Raw genomic sequence first — 19131 nt, 5'->3', positions numbered from 1 at the left:
AAATCGTTAAAACAATAGCTGTATCTTAATATGCTTTAGCCCTGCTGGAAATTGCCTGTGGGTTTCTTAATCACGAGACACGTGGACATCACAGTCCTTTGTCTGAATGTGGTTTTGAACAGCATTAAAAACTCATTTTCTCCCTGTCTTTTCGCCGTGGCTTTGAGTTGCCGCTTTATTTTATTTTTTGGGGGGCTAATTGCATTTTTCCGCTTGTTAAACAGTTACTCTCCTAGCTCTTTACTGAGATCTCCCTGATGACATGGGCTGTTCTTCTCTAGGTTCTGGCCTCTGCCTCTGCCCAAGGTGGTGGAGACCTGCGGTGTCAAATTTGCATCTGGAACGTACAAAATAGGACTTGTGAAAAAATCCTCTTTCATCATGAAAACCAAGTGCAAGCCATGGCATATTCTCAAGACGACCGCTTCCTTGTCACTCTAGGTTGGTATAGCCAAGGGGGATGAGAAGGCATCAGGCATTCCACAAGTGGTGGGTGGGTGCATTTTTGTGGGTTTAGTTTGGACCAAGGAATGACACTTGCTGTGGCATCCTAACTGAAAGTAAGATATTTATTTTAGTTCTGCATTTTCCCAAAAATTGCGAGTGAGGCCTTTGAATATGCAGCCTTTACTTTTAAGATGTGTGGGTTTCATAGCAGGCTGGGGGAGTGTAGGGGTTGAGCTCCACACATCTTAAATCGAAAGGTGCTTTTCAAAACGCAACTGGACTTTGTTTGTTTTTTTCCCTTGAAAAAGTTTCACTTCTCATGCTAGAAGCGTCCTCAGTTCATCTTCAGTTCTTTTCTTCAGAACTGAAGAAGCTTCTTGGATGAGAAATGAAACATTTTCAAAGGAAAAAAACCCCAAGAAAGTCCAGTTGCCTATTTATCTCTGCCCCCTGCCTTTCATCCCCAGAGCTAGGGTGGGGCCTCGCTAGAAGTGGTGGCTCTTCCATCCCAAGGAACAGCCCATAGATTTCCACTGCTCTCCTCTCCTCTGCCTTCTGCGCATCCGGGTGTCAGGCACAGGACCCAGCTGTTCCTCCTCTTCCTCATCAGCTACCTCATCAGCCACCTCCAGAACAACCTCCAGGCTGTTAACTCTCTATCTGAGGGTTGACGGATGGCCCAGGCTCAGCCTCTGTCTCTCTCTGACAGCTCCATTCCCTCTCCCACCTTGGAGCCCTTAGGTTGCCTTGTTGCTGACCCTGACTCCAGCGCTTCCTCTTCCTCTGATTTGGTTGTTGGAGGGGCCGGCAGCCGATGGGCCACAACATGCTATTGCACTTAACATTATTTTGAATCTGAGAAAAGCAAAGTATACCCAGATGCTAGGGAGAAGTCCAGATTTATCAGGCATCGAGATTTCATAAATAAATCCATGTGTGTGTAAAAAAAACCTGATTGCCATCTACCTCTGTCCCTGCAGGAGATTATGTAGACAGAGTCATTGCCTTGTGGAACACCCAGACTTACGACCTCATGTCCTCCACCCGTCTTGCTGAGCCCGTCCACGACCTGGCTTTTAATCCCCTTTCCGTGGGACAGCTTGCCTGCGTGGGGAAGGGAGCTGTGACCTTCTGGCTGATGAAGCAACAGGGCTCGGACATCAGCCTCAAAGTAGGTATTCTTTCCCCTGTTATACATTTGACATTTTGCCCGATTTTACAAGGAGTCCTCAACTTACGAAAGCAACGGAGCCTGCTCATGACAGTTGTTAAGTCGTGACGGTTGTAAAATAGGTAAAGGTGAAAACCTTTTTGTGTCGCACTTGTAAAGCAGTTGCTGTGGTCATTAAAGCAAACTGTCTAGTGACAAAGCCAACCTATGATTTGCTGTGTGCCTGGTTTTGCCAAAAACTGGAAGTAACTGCCAGAGGGTCTGAAGTTCAGTCATATGACCACATGGGGGGGGGGAGCGTTGGAACGTCGAATCTGGGTCGGGCAGGTAGTCCTTGACATACAACCATTCATTTAGTGGCCGTTCGAATTTAACAATGACAATGAAAAAAAGTGGCTTATGGCCGGTCACACTTAACAACCATTGCAGCATCCCACCCCCTATGATCACATGATCAAAATGTGGGTGCTTGGCAACTAGCATGTTGCCAACTGGCATGGTATATATGACAGCTGCAATGTCCTGGGGTCATGTGATCACTGTTTGCAACCTTCCCAGCCGGCTTCCGACATGCAAAGTCAATGGGGGAAACGAGATTCGCTTAACAACTGCAGAATTCCCTTAACAATTGAAGTGATTCACTTAACAATCATTTAATGATTCACTTAAAAATTATTATATGTATACGAAATCTTAATCTGTTCACCGCCCTGAGTCCTTCAGGAGAAGGGCAGTATAGAAATTTAATAAATAAATAAATAAATAAACAAGCAATCATGGCAAAAAAGTCATGCAAAATTCGTTAACAACTACCTTGCTAAAATCTAGGACCGTGATGGCGAACCTATGGCACGTGTGCCACAGTTGGCACGCGTAGCCATATTGGTGGGCATGCGAGCTCAGCTCCGGCATGCATGTGCGTGCTGGCCAGCTGATTTTCGGGTCTTCTGGGCCCACCAGAAGTAGGGAAACAGGCTGTTTCCTGCCTCTGGAGGACCTCAGGGGGTGGTGGGGAAGGCCCGTTTTTCTATTTCCCCAGCCTCCAGAGCCTTTCTAGGAGTCTGGGGAGGGCGAAAACAGCCTTCCCCATCTCCCGGAGGCCAGAAACAGCCCATTTGCCAACTTCCAGCCTCCGAGGGTGTGGGGAAGGCCGTTTTTGCCCTCCCCAGACTCCTAGAAAGGCTCTGGAGGCTGGGGAGAGCAAAAAAACAGGCCTACCGTGCCATTGCGTGCCAGGAGCGGGGGGGGGAGGTGGTCGCATGCGCAGGTGCAGGGCGCATAGAATTCTGGGTGTGGGCACGCATGCGTGTGACACACACACACACACGCACGCTCCTGGCACACGATGGCAAAAAGGTTAGCCATCACTGGTCTAGGATTACCTGTATTTAGCCCCCCCACTCCCCCTCCCGGGTGGGTCCTTCGTACCTTTGAATGGTCTCTAAGTGACCAGTTGTAATTTGAGGAGTCCTTGTAGACCGTAGTCAACGAGAAAGCCTTCAACTTTGTCAGTGATAAGCGATCCAAGGCAGCTTTGGGCTATTTTTGGAGTGCCTATTATGCATATCATCTTCCTTCCTCCTGCTAGGTCCAGCGAGTCCCAGCTCCTGATGCTATTGGTGGGGTGGAGCTCACATCCATGTGCTACAGCTCTGGTTGTCTACTCTACACTGGGACAAGCACAGGACAGATCTGCAGCTGGGACACGGAGACGAATTGCTGCTTCATGACTTGGGAGGCCGTGGATGGCGAGATTGGTGAGTCTCCGCACTGTGTTACATTTAATAGGAATTAGAATAGAATGAGCTGGAAGGGAACTTGGAGGTCTTCTAGTCCAGACCTCTGCTCAGGCAGGAGATCCTATACCATTTCAGATAAGTGATCATCTAGACTCTTCTTGAAAACCTCCAGTGATGGAGCACCCATGATTTCTAGTTTCTCATCTCTAACAAGGAGGACTGATCTCTGCAGCTCCAGCAGTATTTGGATGAAATCTGTGTTAATCGGAATATTCCTTTCCTTGTTTAGGAGTACTGCAGTGTCGCCATAACCGGCTGGTCAGTGGCAGCAATACCAAGAAGATCCAGATGTGGTCAGTGGCCGCAGTCCAAGAGCTGAGAGTCAAAGGATCTGATGCCAGGTGTGAAGGGACCGCAGGGTGAACAGTTGGTTTTGTAGATACCAGATGATGGAGAGCTGCTGGGGCTCCCTTTTCTCCCTTATTCTCACAGTGTCCGTGAAAGACGATTTTGTTTGTTTACAGCACTCTTACTTTCCCTACTAGATCATTCCCTCAAGGGAAGCGGATTTAAACATTTTAAATCTATTTCCAACCTCTAAAAATGTCCTTAGATAGAACTGATCAGTTTGGTTTCTCTCTCCTTTTGAAAAAGCCATTGCAGAAGTTGAAGTTCCCAGACCAAACTGGAATTCTGTTCCAAATTAATTGCACTGTTTAAACTCAATGCGACAGGAAGGACCATCTGATGTGTCTTGCTAATTGAGGAGCACGGACCACAGAGAAAGAAAGTGGACAAGGGTTTTCCAAGAAATCTATCTATCTATCTATCTATCTATCTATCTATCTATCTATCTATCTATCATCTATCTATCATCTCTCGCTCTCTCTCTCTCATCTCTCATCTATCTATCTATCTATCTATCTATCTATCATCTATCTATCTATCATCTATCTATCTATCTATCATCTCTCTCTCTGTCTCTCTCATCTCTCATCTATCTATCTATCTATCTATCTATCTATCAATCATCTATCTATCTATCTATCTATCTATCTATCTATCTATCTATCTATCTATCTATTCTAAAAGCCAAATACCACTCACTCATCACAAAATCTCCAGAACAGTAAAGCCTACAAACTTGAAATTTGGTATGTATGTTCCTCTTGGCTTCTAGGTGCTCTCTAAGAAAGGATTTTTCGAAATGACCATCAGAGCATTAGTATTTCATATACAGTATTATATTCACATGCTCTGATGCTAAGGAGTTAGATGTTCTACTCCCCTTCCCCAACTGAAAAGAACTCTGTTCCAACTGCCAGTTGCCTTATATTAACACGCTCTGATGCTACAGAGTTGTACATTCTACATTAAGTTTCAGGCTTTAAGTGTCAATTTGTCATGCCCAATCACATAGTTTTGTAGTGAAGTAGGGGCATCCAGCTAGTATTCAGTAAAAAGCAAACATTTGGATTTCCCTGCCACCAGCAGGGTTCAGGCAACTAATGCCAGAAACCCAGAGAATGATTGAGAAAACAGTTTAAGCAATATAGAATTAGCAAAGGTAAGACTCCGGTTTGGAATAAATTCTTTCTGGTTGGAAATCATTCATGAGTAAATCTCGAATAAATCTTCCTTCCTAGACTTTGCCCACACTGACTGATGGCAGCCAGTTTGGTTGTTCCAGCTAGCTGGAAATGTGTGAATGGAGTAGGCGGTATGGACAGTCCATACTGGAGCCTAGCACATGTCTGGCTTGCAAAGATAAGAAGTGTAAATGTGGGGCATTAAAACCTGTCCTGAAAAAAACAGATCTGCTTTGGGCAGCTAATCACAGAATCACAGGCCTGGAAGGGACCTTGGAGGTCTTCTAGTCCGACCCCCTGCCCATGGCAGGATACCTTATAACATAGTTATGTGTGTGTTTGTGTGTAAATGTATGTATGTGTGTTCATGTGTATGTACGCACACATACACACACACATACATGCAGTGGTTCCTTGGTACTCAATTGCTTTGAAACTCATCGAATTTGGTACCCAACACATTTTAATACAAAACGTTTTGTTTAATGCAAAAGTATGTATCGTTTGTTTGGTACTCAGTACGCAAGCTAGGATATGTCAGTGTCGGCTGCCTTGTGACTCACTCACTTTCCCATTATTTCTTATGGGGAAAAATTGTTTGGTATTCATCATTTTTGGTACTCATAGCAACTCCCGGAACTAAGTATCAAGGTACCACTGTGTATAGGTTTGCGTGTATGTGTGTATGTGTGTACGTACTCTCTGCAGGCCTGATGATAACAGATGTGCAGCTAAAATGGAATATGTTTAATTTCTCTTCTTTCCTCTTTTGGGCTCTTTCCTGTAGATCTAACTCCGTTCTCTTGGAGCAGGAAATCACTCTCGATGGGACCATTGTGAGCGCCGCATTTGATGATGCCATGGACATGGGCATTGTGGGCACCACCGCAGGGACCTTGTGGTACATCAACTGGACAGAGAACACCAGCATCCGGCTGATCAGTGGCCACAAGAACAAGGTTTGCCTTGGAGTGCATCTTGGCAGTCATGGATAAATCCAAATCGCGTGAGCTGCTTCCTTGTTGAGGCAACCCTTTCAGTTGTCATCTCTTCTCTGTCGCTCCAGGTGAGTGAAGTGGCCTTCAGTCCCGGAGAGTCTCATTTTGCTACCTGTGCGGAAGACGGTAGCGTCAGGGTTTGGTCCCTGGCTAGCTTGGAGCTGGTGGTGCAGTTTCAAGTCCTCAATCAGGTAATTTTGGAAGAATGTGTTGGACTCTCCAACTAAACTGGAGGGAGGTGTTAAGAGGGGGCCAAGCTTAGAGTCCTTGCATTGCAGAAAGTGGCACAGGCCTGATCTCCCCAAGAATCCCCAAAGCCTTAATTCGCTGTTCCCAAGGGAATGCAGTCAGTCTGGCAAGATTCTTATAGCATGGGTGACTTAACAGTAAAGAACTTGAGCGTATTCTCAAGTGGTTCGAGTTGACTTTGCTTGTCAGAAGATCAAAAAAGGGGATCACATGACCCCGTGACACTGTAACAGTCATAAATACGAATCCCTCGCCTAGTGCCTGAATTTTGATCACGTGACCATGGGATGCTGCAATAGTTGTGTGAAAAACAGTCCTAAGTCACTTTTTTTTTTAGTACTGTTATAACTTTGAACGGTCACTAAATGAACCGCTGTAAGTCAAGGACTACCTGTAGTTCAAATTCTTGTAGAGAGCTTTAGTGTTCAGCAAACCTACCCGTGTTTCCCCGAAAATAAGACTGGGTCTTATATTATTTTTTGCTCCAAAAGACACATTAGGGCAGTGATGGCCAACCTTTTTGCCATCGTGTGCCAAAAGCGGGGGGAGCACGGGGGGGCGTGCGCGTGCCCAAACCCATAATTCTATGCACCCCGCACATGTGCACGCAACCCCCCGCGCTCCCCCCGCTTTTGGCACGTGATGGCATGGTGGGCTTTCTAGGAGCCTGGGGAGGGCAAAAACAGCCTTCCCCACCACCCCAGAGGCCCTCCAGAGGCTGGATACAGCCCATTTGCCGACTTCTGGTGGGACCAGAAGGCCCGTTTTTTGCTCTCCCCAGACTCCAGAGCCTTTCTAGGAGCCTGGGGAGAGTGAAAAATGGGCCTTCCCCACTCCCCCGAGGCCCTCCAGAGGCAGGAAACAGCCTGTTTCCCTACTTCCGGTGGGCCCAGAAGGTCCGAAAATCAGCTGGCCAAGAGGTGAGCTCGCGTGCCCACCGATATGGCTTCACGTGCCATAGGTTCACCATCACAACATTAGGGCTTATTTTCTGGTTAGGTCTTATTTTGGGGAAAATATGGTACTAAATGCATCCATCTGGCTGACAATCTTATCTGGGGCTCATTTTGGGGGTAGGGCTTATATTATGAGCATCCTGAAAAATCATGCTAGGACTTATTTTCCGGTCGGGTCTTATTTTCAGGAAAACAGGGTATATATTCATTTGAACTGCCTGGATTTCTGATTTCCTGCGCTTGACTGCATGCATGATATGAAAGTGGGACCGCTATTCCTTTCCCATCTTTCACCTGGTTGTGGTTAAGGCATGGCTAACCCCTAGTCTGTTTCCCCTTAGAGTTGCTTGTGCTTGGCCTGGAGCCCAGTGCCCACCTCCATCAACGGGCTCGAAAGCCATCATATTGTGGCAGGCTATAGCGATGGCACCATCCGCCTATTCAGCATTTCCCGGACGGAGATGGAATTGAAAATGCACCCGCATTCCATGGCCGTCATGGCACTTGGATATTCTGCAGATGGTACGGAACAAACCATCATGTTGAGTTGGGCATCACCCTTCTTGCTGTCTTCCCCGTTGGCTTGGTTTTTTTTCTCTTTTCCAACCCTCCCAAGCTAAGATCTCAACATTTCCCAACTTCCTTGACTGAGCTCTTGCCATATTGGCTGATGGAGATGTAGTCTAACTCAGTGGCCCCCAACCTTTTGGGCACCAAGGACCAGTTTCGTGGAGAGAGTTTTTTCTGTGGACAGGAAGGGATGTGGTTTCATGTGCTGCCTGCATCCCATGGATGGGGCTTCACTTGTTTGCAAGGTCCGGTTTCTAGCATGCCGCAGCCCGGTGCCGGTCCATAGACCGGGGATTGGGGACCCCTAGTATGTCAGCCGAATCTCCAGCATGGTTTTCTGAAGCTTGCTTGCTCCTGGCTGCCATAGAAACAGGGAGGGGGCCACAGGCATTTGGAATGGAGAAGTGAGCTAGTGTAAAGTAGTTCCATGAGAACTGGGAGGGAGATTTGCACTCATGAATTATGGTGCTGCTGAGTGGAGTTTTTTATAGTCCGTCAAGGCCAACCATCCTGAGACGCCAGATGCGAGAAATACCTGCAGAGGAGCTTTCCCATAACATCATACTGGACGTTGATTGGCCTCTTAGTGCTGGATCCTGGGGGGAGGGATTTGAAGTTAAACATTCACTGTTTATCTTTCGTGCGCTTTGATTCAGATCTTGCCTTGCTTTCGCTGCTATCATTTCAAATTTGGTAAAAGGACCTCCTTCTCTAATCCAATGGAGTTGGGGGTTTTCTTTCCTGACTTTTGAACGTTAGGCCTGACACTAACTAACTGATAATGATATCTATTCAATTGTGTCAAGCTCCTGACGATTCTGTGGGCCAGGTCTCTCCACATCTTCCAATCTTGCACTACCTCTTTTGAGTTATTCAATGCTCTGTCTGGTGTCAAATTTGATGGTGTCCAGCCACCGGATTCTTCGACGGCCTAGTTTCCTTTTATTGCCAACTCTTCCAAACATGATTGCTTTCTCTAGTGAGTCTAGCTAACTAGAAGCTAGTTTTAATACTTACTTTTATTAGATTATTTCTGTATAGCACAGAGATTATCTGGATTAATGACAGTAGAACAAATGAAATCAAATGCTCTCTTCTTGGCTTTGCTAACAATCTTTGTGTTAATTCTGGTGTTTTCAGCCCTAAGTTTTAAGTTTCTGGGTGTTATCATAAAAGAGGACCTGACTTGGAGTGCTCACCTTGCAGCACTGGTCAAAAGGGCCCAGCAGAGATTATGTTACCTGGGACTTCTCAGGAAACAACAATTGAATGAAAAGCTGCTGGTGACCTTCTACCTCTGCACCATAGAGAGTATTTTAACTTACTGCACCTGTGTATGGTTTGGCAATGGCACAGTGGCAGATAGGACAGAGCTCCAGAGGGTCAACGTCATTGCCCAGAGGATCATTGATTGCCCTCTCCCCTCTTTGGAAGAGCTTGATAGCTCCCGCTTCCTTAAGAAAGTTCAAAACGTTCTTAAAGAGCCATCTCATCCCAGGCACCCTTTTTTTTTGAACTATTACCATCTGGCAGACAGTACAGGATAATAAAAACAAGGACAAATAGGCTGAAAAACAGCTTCTATCCCAGAGCAATAACTATATTGAATTCTACTGTATAGTGCAATATTAATGCAATATCAGGGGTTTTCAATTCAATTTTATAGAATGCGAAAGATGTGTGTTTGTGTTTTATTTTTATAGTTATAATGTACACTGAAGATGGCATTTAATTTCGTTGTACGAGGTGCAATGACAATAAAGAATATTCAAACTTGAATAAAGGATTCCTGAAAGTATTTGAAGAATCTGAAGAGGTTACAAGTGTTTGTGTGCATATTTGTTTCCTATGACTGATGACGCCTTGTGTCTGTCTCTAGGGCAAATCATCCTATCAGGAAGCAAGGATGGATTGATTGCCATTAATAGCCCACGTACAGGGATGACCATCAGAGTCCTTACTGACCACCGACCCTCGGCCATTAACGTTATCCATTGCACCAGAAAACCAGTAAGGCATGCAAATTGTTTTACTCATCTGTATGTTACCAGATAAATGGAATTCAGGTGGGGAGAGAGAGAAGAGAGAGGGTTACAGAATGGAAAATAAATAAAATACTCCACAAGTCAAAAAGGGGGCTGTGAAAATATTTACAGACCCCTCGCATCCTGGACATAAATTGTTTCAACTCCTACCCTCAAAACGACACTATAGAGCACTGCACACCAGAACAACTAGACACAAGGACAGTTTTTTCCCAAACACCATCACTCTGCTAAACAAATTATTTCCTCAACACTGTCAAACTAGTTACTAAGTCTGCATTACTATTAATCTTCTCTTCGTTCCCACCACCCATCTCCTCCCACTTATGACTGTATGACTGTAGCTGGTATCCTTAAGATTTATATTGACTGTTTTCTAATATGATTTGATTGCTTATTTGTTCCCTATGACTATCATTAAGTGTTGTACCTTATGATTCTTGATGAACTTATCTTTTCTTTTATGTACACTGAGAGCGTATGCACTAAGACAAATTCCTTGTGTGTCCAATCACACTTGGCCAATAAAGAATTCTATTCTACTCTATTCTATTATTCTATCCTATCCTATCCTATCCTATCCTATCCTATCCTATCCTATCCTATCCTATCCTATCCTATCCTATCCTATTATTCTATTCTATTCTATTCTAAAAATATCCTAGAGGCCAATAACCTAGCTATGTAGTCAGCACAAATGCAGAAACAACAGTGGAGTTAAAACCAGTCCAGGTGGAGACTGATAGCAAACCAAGAAATCAAAAACGGATTTATATAAACAAATACAAATTCTCATTTTCATACCATTTGTCTCCAGTACACCGAACTTGGGACTGAAGGAAGCGACCTCTGGCTGGCTTCCAGCAGTGATCGACGGGTCAGTGTCTGGATTTCTGACTGGTTGAAGGACAAATGTGAGATCATCGATTGGTTAAGCTTTCCAGCTCCCACAGGTCCTGAGGTGAGAGTAGGTTACTTGTTTGTAGTATTTCCATCACATGGCAAATCATGTTGTCTTGGTTATGTTTCAAATTTAGATCAATTTATGGTCCAGGAATTACTCAAAAAGGTAATCCACAACTAAGATGTATGTGTATATATCTCTATTTGTTTAAATAAAACGATACATTTAATTTCCATATTAAAAAGTGCTTAGGAAAGTAAATTTTCTGGAAGGCAGTAATGATTTTTTATGTCATTACTGAATTGGATATGGACTGGTTAGCACTAGCACTAGCGCTTAGACTTATATACCGCTTCACAGTGCTTTTACAGCTCTCTCTAAGTGGTTTACAGAGTCAGCCTATGGCCCTCAACAATCTGGGTCCTCATTTTACTGACACTGAAAAGATGGAAGGCTGAGTCAACCTTGAGCCAATCAGGATTGAACTCCTGGCAGTGGGCAGAATTTGTCACTCGCTACGCAGCCCCTGCTTGCAACTAGACAACTGTAACGGGAGTGGGGAGGGAAGGCATTGGAATATAAAGAAGATTTGGGAGAGAAATTTGGAATGCAAAGGTGCCTGCTGGAAGTCTGAGACAGACCCAACACCTCAAGGTCGCCAGCTGGGGAAGTCCAAGGTTGGTCTATGACAATTCCCCATGGCTAACACGCCACAGGAGAACTCACTGCGGGAGAAAAGTTACACTAATACCAAAGAAATGGTATTAGAAAGGATGCAAAAGGAGGGGACAGAATGAAATGTGAATGGCAAAAATTAAAATAATATTTATTTATTTTAAATAATTAAATGGAATTATTAAATTGTCCTGCAGCGAGTTGGCCACGGCAAGTTGTCCCATTCCCATCCGAGGCAGACAGACCGTTCTCAAAAGAAAGAGAGTGCAAATAAGTGGTGAACAATGGGAGGTCCAGGAGGAAAAAGGGAAAGTTTTCCTATGCTGTTTTCACGCGAAATAGTTAGAACTGACTTTTCTGCTTCTGGACCCACATGGAATCTTCAGTAAAGTTATAGTCTTAATTTTTTTTAAAAAAAACATCCCAGGAGGATTTTTTTGCTATCTTACCCAGTGGGCTGGTTGACAACTACATTCTAGCCACTGTGCCACCAAGGCTTTTTCCAGATTACATGCGCTCGTCTGATAATGGATCTTTTCCTTTTCAGATTCCCAGTCCTCTACCTCCTAGCCTGGCAGCGTTTTGCCCTTGGGATAAAAGTACTATTGCTTACGTTGGCTTTGGATTGCAGAAAGAGATCCTCTTCTACAGCTTGCAACAGAAACAGGTATGCAGCGTTGTCTTGGCCAGTGGCTGCATCACTGTGGTTGAATCTGGGTGGGGTGTATATGTTGCTAGATGAGACCACTTCAGCCTTCAGGTTTGGAGAGAAGGTTGAGGTACAATTGAGAGAGTTTTAACAAACTGCATCACTGTTTAGTTTGATGACAGCAGTGCCTCAGATAAAAAGTCCCTTCAGAGAGTGGTGAGGACAGCGGAGATTATAGGAAGCTCACTTCCCTTTATTCAGGATAGTGCTTATAAGCGCTATGTGCTTAGAGCTCGAAGCATTGTTAGAGACTCCACACACCAACTTTACGGTTTGTTTCTGTTGCTTCCCTCTGGAAGGACGTTTTGAAGTATCTATAGCAGGACTATTAGACTCTAACAGCTTTGTTCCTTATGCCATCCGTCTTGTAAATTTACAGGATTATTTTTTTTTTGCCACGTATATGTATATATTTGAACTAGACTGTGATGTTTCTCTTGTCATATATGTGTATGTATCTGGGTATATGCATGATGGTTGTTTTTGAGAGCTGAATGTGATGACATTTCATTTTAATGTATGATTAGTGTACATTTAAGTGTACAATAAAGATTCTATTCTATTCTATATTCTATTTATTCTATACTATTATTCTACCCTACCCTACCCTACCCTACCCTACCCTACCCTACCCTATTCTATTCTATTCTATTCTATTCTATTCTATTCTATTCTATTCTATTCTATTCTATTCTATTCTATTCTTATTCTATTCTATTATATTCTATTCCTCTCCCTATATCAAGATCTGCATGAATTCTGGATATGATAAAATATCAGAACCTCTGATACCCACCTAAAAAACACAGCAGCCAAGCAGTAGAAACATCTCACAAGACCTGTGATTGTCTATTGTATCACAGAGTTGGACTACATTAGAGAGAAGCACAAATGCCAATTTACCGCTGTCCGAATGTTTTCAGGTGCTCCCTAATTTCCAGCATGATTGGATACCATTTATTTGTTTGTTTGCTTGTTTGTTTGTTTGTTTAAAGATTGAGGGTATAGATTTTTAATGGGCAGAAGAAATACCTCAGAAGTACAGGACAAAGAACTGTAACCAAGATAACATCAGATTTTTTTTTTAATGAGATTTTTTCCCCTTCACATTATGTAGGTCATCGAGAAGATTCCCTTGCCTTCCTTTGCCGCTTCGCTGAGCCTTTCTCCAGTTGCCTGCAGCATAGCTGTTGGCTTCAGCGGTATGTATCTGGAGAGGTTAAATGGTCATGTGTCATTTTCTCTCAAAAGCAAGCTAGCCAGCCCTGGATGTTACCAGTGTATTACCAATGCTCAAGAAATAAGAGCATCGGTGCAAACAAATCAGCTTGCAGGGAGTTTGATTAATGCTTTTGTTCATTCTCAAGTTTTTTTGAAAAAGCACCTTTGGCACAACCTGGATGACTAAGAATCTCCATAGACATTTAGGTTACAGGTAGTTCTCAATTTATGACTGTAACTGAGCCCAGAATTATGGTTGTAAATCAGGCCAGTCGTTAAGTAAGGTATCCTGTGACCAACCTGATTTTATTACATTTTTTTTGGTGGCAGTCGTTTAACCAATCTCCATGGTTGTTAAACAAATCCATGGTCATTAAATGAATACATGTGTCGTTTTCTCTCAAAAGCAAGCTAGGCAGCCCTGGGTGTTACCAGCGTATTACTAATGCTCAACAAATAGAGCATTTTTTTAAAAAAAATTGATTTATATGCCGCCCTTCTCCGGAGACTCAGGGCGGCTTACAATGTGCTCAGCAATAGCCTTCATCCTTTTGTATATTTATACAAAGTCAGCTTATTGCCCCCACAAACTGGGTCCTCAATTTACCTACCTTAGAAAGGATGGAAGGCTGAGTCAACCTTGAGCCTGGGGAGATTCGAACTTGCAGTAATTGCAGGCAGCTGAATGTTAATAACAGGCTATTAATCTGCTGCGCCACCAGGCTCTTTCATTGCATTGATGCAAACAAATCAGCTTGCAGTGAGTTTGATTAATGCCAGGCATTGTTCATTCACTGTCAAGCATCTGTTTAAGAGCTTCAGACAACACATTCTTCTTCAAGTGTTTAGTTTTTAGGATTAGAGACAGAACCTGAGATGAAAACTGGGCAAGCAAGCCACATTTCTTTGGAAATGTGACTACCGGACTACCTTTGATGTTTTACTTTCCCTGTAGTTTTACGACGTTTCAGCCAGCCACCCACCGTAAAATTACCTTCTCTTAGCCAATCCCTTTCTCTGCCACCCAGAACGTATGCTGAGGCTGATTGATCGCGCAACAAGGACATCGGAGGACTACGCGGGACACAACGACACCGTTTCCCTCTGCAGATTTGCCCCCTCCGGGAAACGCCTCTTCACAGCCTCCTACAACGAGATCCTGGTGTGGGAAGTCCAGAGCAGGTGAATGGAGATCATCCCCTTCACCCTCATCCTGGCCTGATGTCCAGTGGAATCATGCCCAGATGATGGTTGCTTGTGAAACCTGGAATGGCACTCATCTCCTCTTACCATGGGCCAGCTGCAACTTTGAGCCCCAAATTTGGGGGGGGGGGCAGGGGGCAGGCAGGTCTCTCTGTTAGAGCTGAGCTGTCACTTGAATCCCAGTCGCTGGGATTCAAGTGACAGCTTGAATTTAGCCACTAGCATAGAAGTCAACTCAGAAGAGTGGTGCGGTGGCCTAGAGGTGGAGCTCTCGCCTCACAATCAGGAGGCTGTGAGTTCAATCCTAGGTAGAGGCAGATATTTCACTCTCTGGGCACACTGAGAATATATATATCTGCTGTACAAAACTCCGCATTGGCAACAGGAAGGGCATCCAGCCATTTAAACACTGATGATGATGATGATGATGATGATGATGATGATGATGATGATGATGATGATAGCAGTCAATTCAGAGCCTGCAGGGTTTGGAAGAAGTTCTTCCCCTTCTGTTTACATAAGGATCATTCTTTGTAGGATACAGGTAGCTTGCAAGGTGCTTTTTCAAAAGGCAACTGGACTTCGTTTTTCCTTGGAGAAATTTTGCTTCTCATCCAAGAAGCTTCTCCAGTTCAACTGCAAAGAAATGTGGAACTGAAGAAGCTTCTTGGATGAGAAGCAAAATCGCTTCAAGGAAAAACAAAGGTGCCTTTTGAAAAAGCACCTTTGGGACAACCTGGATGACTGAGAATCTCCATAGACATTTAGGTTACAGATAGTTCTCAATTTACGACTACAATTGAGCCCAGAATTATGGTCGTAAGTCAGGCCAGTCATTAAGCAAGTTATCTTGTGACCGACCTGATTTTATTACATTTTTTTTGTGGCAGTCGTTTAACGAATCTCCATGGTTGTTAAACAAATCTGTAGTCATTAAACGAAAACGGTTAAGCAAACCTCATTGTCCGCAATGGACATTTCTTTGCTGGAAATGAAGTGAAAGCTGGTTTTCGGCAACAAAAAATGGTCATAATTTTCAGTCATGTGACCACAAAGTGCTGCAAATGCTGCAAATAAACATGAGCTAATTGCCCAGTACCCAAAATATGATCATGTGACTGTGGGAGGGGAGTGACCATTGGAGCTTTGAATTCAGGTTGTAAGTACCGTATTTTTCGGAGTATAAGACGCACTCCCCCCCCCCAAAAGAGGGTGAAAATTTGGGTGTGTCTTATACACTGAATGTAGCCCCGCCTACCTGCTGGCCCCCACCCTTTGGCCTCTGCCTCCCACCAATTTACCTCCTTGCAGCAAACCCCCAGTTTCACCTTCAGCACAGCCTGATTAGCACAAGCAGCTGATTGTTGGTTGGATTGGCCTCCTGACCCTCAGCCGTATCAGGCTGCAGGGATTGCCATTGCTTATTGCCGCGCGGGCCTCTGTTTGCTGCAAGGAGGCAAATTGCTGGGAGGCAGATTTTTTTTTCTTGTGCTAATCAGGCTGTGCTGAAAATGAAACAGGTTGTTTGCTGCAAGGAAGCAAATTGCTGGGAGGCAGAGGCAGATTTTTTTTTCTTCTTTTCCTCCCCAAAACAGGTAGTTGCGTCTTATACTCCAAAAAATACGGTACCTTTTTTAGGATCCATCATAAATCAAGGATTATCTGTAGCACACATTTCTATGCATTTGAAGTCATGATGCTAAATTGCCTTACTTCCAAATACTCAAGTTTGTCTCATTCTTTTTTCAGCTCACCAAAGTAGCTTGATCAGGCCCTCTGAACCATGAGCCAAAAAGCCTTGGCCGGATGTTATGGGGGATGGCCGATTCTCACTGGCTTTTTGACGTGATACAGTTGGCAGACGCGTCAATTGCGAGAGATCTCGTCACCTCTGGAATTGGCATCTGTCCAAATGCCTTCTAAAAAGTGGGATGATTTATAGAATCAGTGGACCAAGCCATTGGTCTGTTCCAGCCAATTGGCTGGACAGATTGCCCAATAACTGATCTCCATACTTCTGACGTCCCTACAAGAATGTGTGAATTTTAAGTAACATGCTAACCCTAGCTAAAGTATCTGGCCCAGGGGAGAACTGTTGTGAAACAGGGAAGAGGGCAGCACAATGTTCCTCTCTTCTATTGCAGTTGGTTTTAGTCCCTTTACTCTTAGCATTGTGTCAAATGTATATATGTATATTTCACATATTTTTCTACAACTAAAATAGCTGCTTCTTTTTTCTTTTTTAAAAAATTCATTCTCTCCCAGGACCATATTTTGATTTTATAGTTTTGTCACTTTCAAGTGACCATTTAGCTGAAAAGAAAATGCCTTTCTCCCATTCTGCTTTTGGTTTTCTCAGTAACAGAATCACAAAAAAGCATTAAAAAACAAAAACAAAGAAACATCGCTGAGTCTTAACTGCTGAATAGGCTTTTAAAAGCACAGGTTGACCTTATTAAGAGTTTATTTTAGAGATCAGGAACTTTCAAGCTCATTTTATACTCAGAATTTATAAAAATGATGAGTTTTGCTTTTAGAAATGCATGGTTAACGAAACACAGGTTTGTTCCTCAGGTAGTGTGAGCCGATATCAGCAGTGCAACAGGTATTTCTTTCCTTTCTTAACCTTGGCCTGTAACAATCGAAGCAACAACATTCACATTGCACTTGTTTTCGTTTGTAATTGATAACGAAAGAAAAGAATTGGACTTGTTTACATTTTTTAAAATTCCAAATAAACGAAGAGTTTTGTGTATTCAACCTCTGCGGCTTTCTTTTGTTCCAGAAGTTCCAGATGACTCAGCAAAACGCTTTCTCTTTCATAAAACCTAAGAAAATTGCCCCCATTTTATCTGTATAACTAACCTCAGAGATATCTGCAGGGCACAGTCAGAAAAGTCAAGATTCTGGCAGCCAGAAAGAGGCGATCAAATTTTCACCCATTTTTAATGGATATCAAATATAAAAATAGATAAGAGATTCGATCCCATGGTCACAGCCATCATCTTGGGTTTTTTGATAGCATCCAAATTGGGTCAGTCAAAGTTTGAGCTTTCAGACTTGTAGTTGTTGTGGCTCCGTTGTCTGAGCCTGGGCTATCGACAGATGCAGACTCTGAGAGTGAGGGAGAAGAGTTGGCAAGGCCTCCCTCTCCAGGACCCTCCTCTTTGGCAATGCCTCCGGAGGACACCGAAGGCCAAGAGATAGGCCCAGAGCCAAGCACGTCCCCACAGCCACAGGTGGACAGCGACAATGAAGATAAGTGCTGGCTGGACCCTCGGCAGAGGCGCAGGGAGAAGCGTGCGCAGCAGAGGGGAAGGCGTGCCAGAGATTATTTATTTATTTATTTATTTATTTATTTATTTATTTATTTATTTAAATTTCTATACCGCCCTTCTCCAATATAGGACTCAGGGCGGTGAACAGCCGAAAATAAAAACAAGACATACATACAAAACATACAAAATCTAAAAACTGATTAAAATAATTAAATCTTTTGGCCGTAATTAAAACAATTCCAATTTAAAATCAGTTTAAAATTTGACTCAAGCCAGCCCAGCTAGTTGAAATAAATGGGTTTTCAGGGCCCGACGAAAAATCCAGAGGTCTGTTATTGTACGTAACTCTGGGGGGAGGTTGTTCCAGAGGGCGGGCGCCACCACAGAGAAGGCTCTCCCCCTGGGGGTCGCCAGCCGACATTGTCTGGCGGACGGCACCCTGAGGAGGCCGACTCTGTGTGAGCGCACTGGCCGGTGGGAGGCTATTGGTGGCAGAAGGCGGTCTCGTAAGTACCCCGGCCCTAAGCCATGGAGCGCTTTAAAGGTGGTCACCAACACCTTGAAGCGCACCCGGAAGACCACCGGGAGCCAGTGCAGCTCGCGCAGGAGAGGTGTCACATGGGAGCGCCTCGTCGCCCACATAATCCCCCACGCGGCCGCGTTCTGGACCAGCTGGAGCCTCCGGGTGCACCCCAGGGGGAGCCCCATGTAGAGAGCGTTACAGTAGTCCAGGCGGGAAATGACGAGTGCCTGAGTGACTGTGCGTAGGGAGTCCCGATCTAGAAAGGGGCGCAACTGGCGTATCAGGCGAACCTGATAGAAAGCCCCCCTGGCCACGGCCATCAAATGATCTTCCAAAGACAGCCGTGCATCCAGGAGGACGCCCAAGTTACGAGCCCTCTCCGTGGGGGCGAGTGATTCACCCCCAATAGCCAGCGATGGCATCAGCTGGCTATATCGGGACGCCGGAAGCCACAGCCACTCGGTCTTGGAGGGGTTGAGTCGGAGCCTGTTTCTCCCCATCCAGGCCCGCACGGCCTCCAGGCACTGGGACATCACTTCAAGGGCATCATTGGGGTGGCCTGGGGTGGAGATGTACAGCTGGGTGTCATCAGCGTACTGATGGAACTCCACCCCGAAGCCACGGATGATCTCAGCCAGCGGCTTTACATAAATGTTGAACAGAAGGGGCGAGAGGACCGACCCTTGTGGCACCCCACAAGCAAGGTGCCTCGGGGTCGACCGCTGCCCCCCTGTCAACACAGATTGCGACCGGTCAGAGAGGTAGGAGGAGAACCACCACAGAACGGTGCCTCCCACCCCCAACCCCGCCAACCGGTGCAACATGATACCATGGTCGATGGTATCAAAAGCCGC

General features: G+C 44.7%; 1 protein-coding gene across 3 annotated transcripts in view; it reads left to right on the top strand.

The window, feature by feature from the left end:
- WDR90 (WD repeat domain 90) overlaps nt 1-17236 on the top strand; it is a 66725-nt gene extending 49489 nt beyond the window's left edge. For 2 of the 3 annotated variants that reach the window (XM_034420520.3, XM_034420519.3), the window contains exons 32-44: nt 282-441; nt 1428-1618; nt 3207-3375; nt 3647-3758; nt 5734-5905; nt 6013-6135; nt 7491-7671; nt 9599-9729; nt 10582-10725; nt 11891-12010; nt 13170-13254; nt 14302-14455; nt 16226-17236. In XM_034420520.3, coding sequence (XP_034276411.2) covers nt 282-441; nt 1428-1618; nt 3207-3375; nt 3647-3758; nt 5734-5905; nt 6013-6135; nt 7491-7671; nt 9599-9729; nt 10582-10725; nt 11891-12010; nt 13170-13254; nt 14302-14455; nt 16226-16238 — 1755 coding nt within the window. In that variant the 3' untranslated portion in view covers nt 16239-17236. Of the gene's footprint in view, nt 1-281; nt 442-1427; nt 1619-3206; nt 3376-3646; nt 3759-5733; nt 5906-6012; nt 6136-7490; nt 7672-9598; nt 9730-10581; nt 10726-11890; nt 12011-13169; nt 13255-14301; nt 14460-16225 lie in introns of those variants that run through there. The other variant, XM_087878561.1, reaches the window with a different exon arrangement.
- The last annotated feature ends 1895 nt before the right edge of the window (nt 17237-19131 follow it).

The sequence above is a fragment of the Pantherophis guttatus genome, chromosome 14 (assembly GCF_059756535.1).
Source record: "Pantherophis guttatus breed Tessera chromosome 14, ASM5975653v1, whole genome shotgun sequence".
NCBI classification, from domain to species: domain Eukaryota; kingdom Metazoa; phylum Chordata; class Lepidosauria; order Squamata; family Colubridae; genus Pantherophis; species Pantherophis guttatus.
Note: the sequence above shows the minus strand (reverse complement) of the source record. Positions and strands in the feature narration are given on the sequence as shown.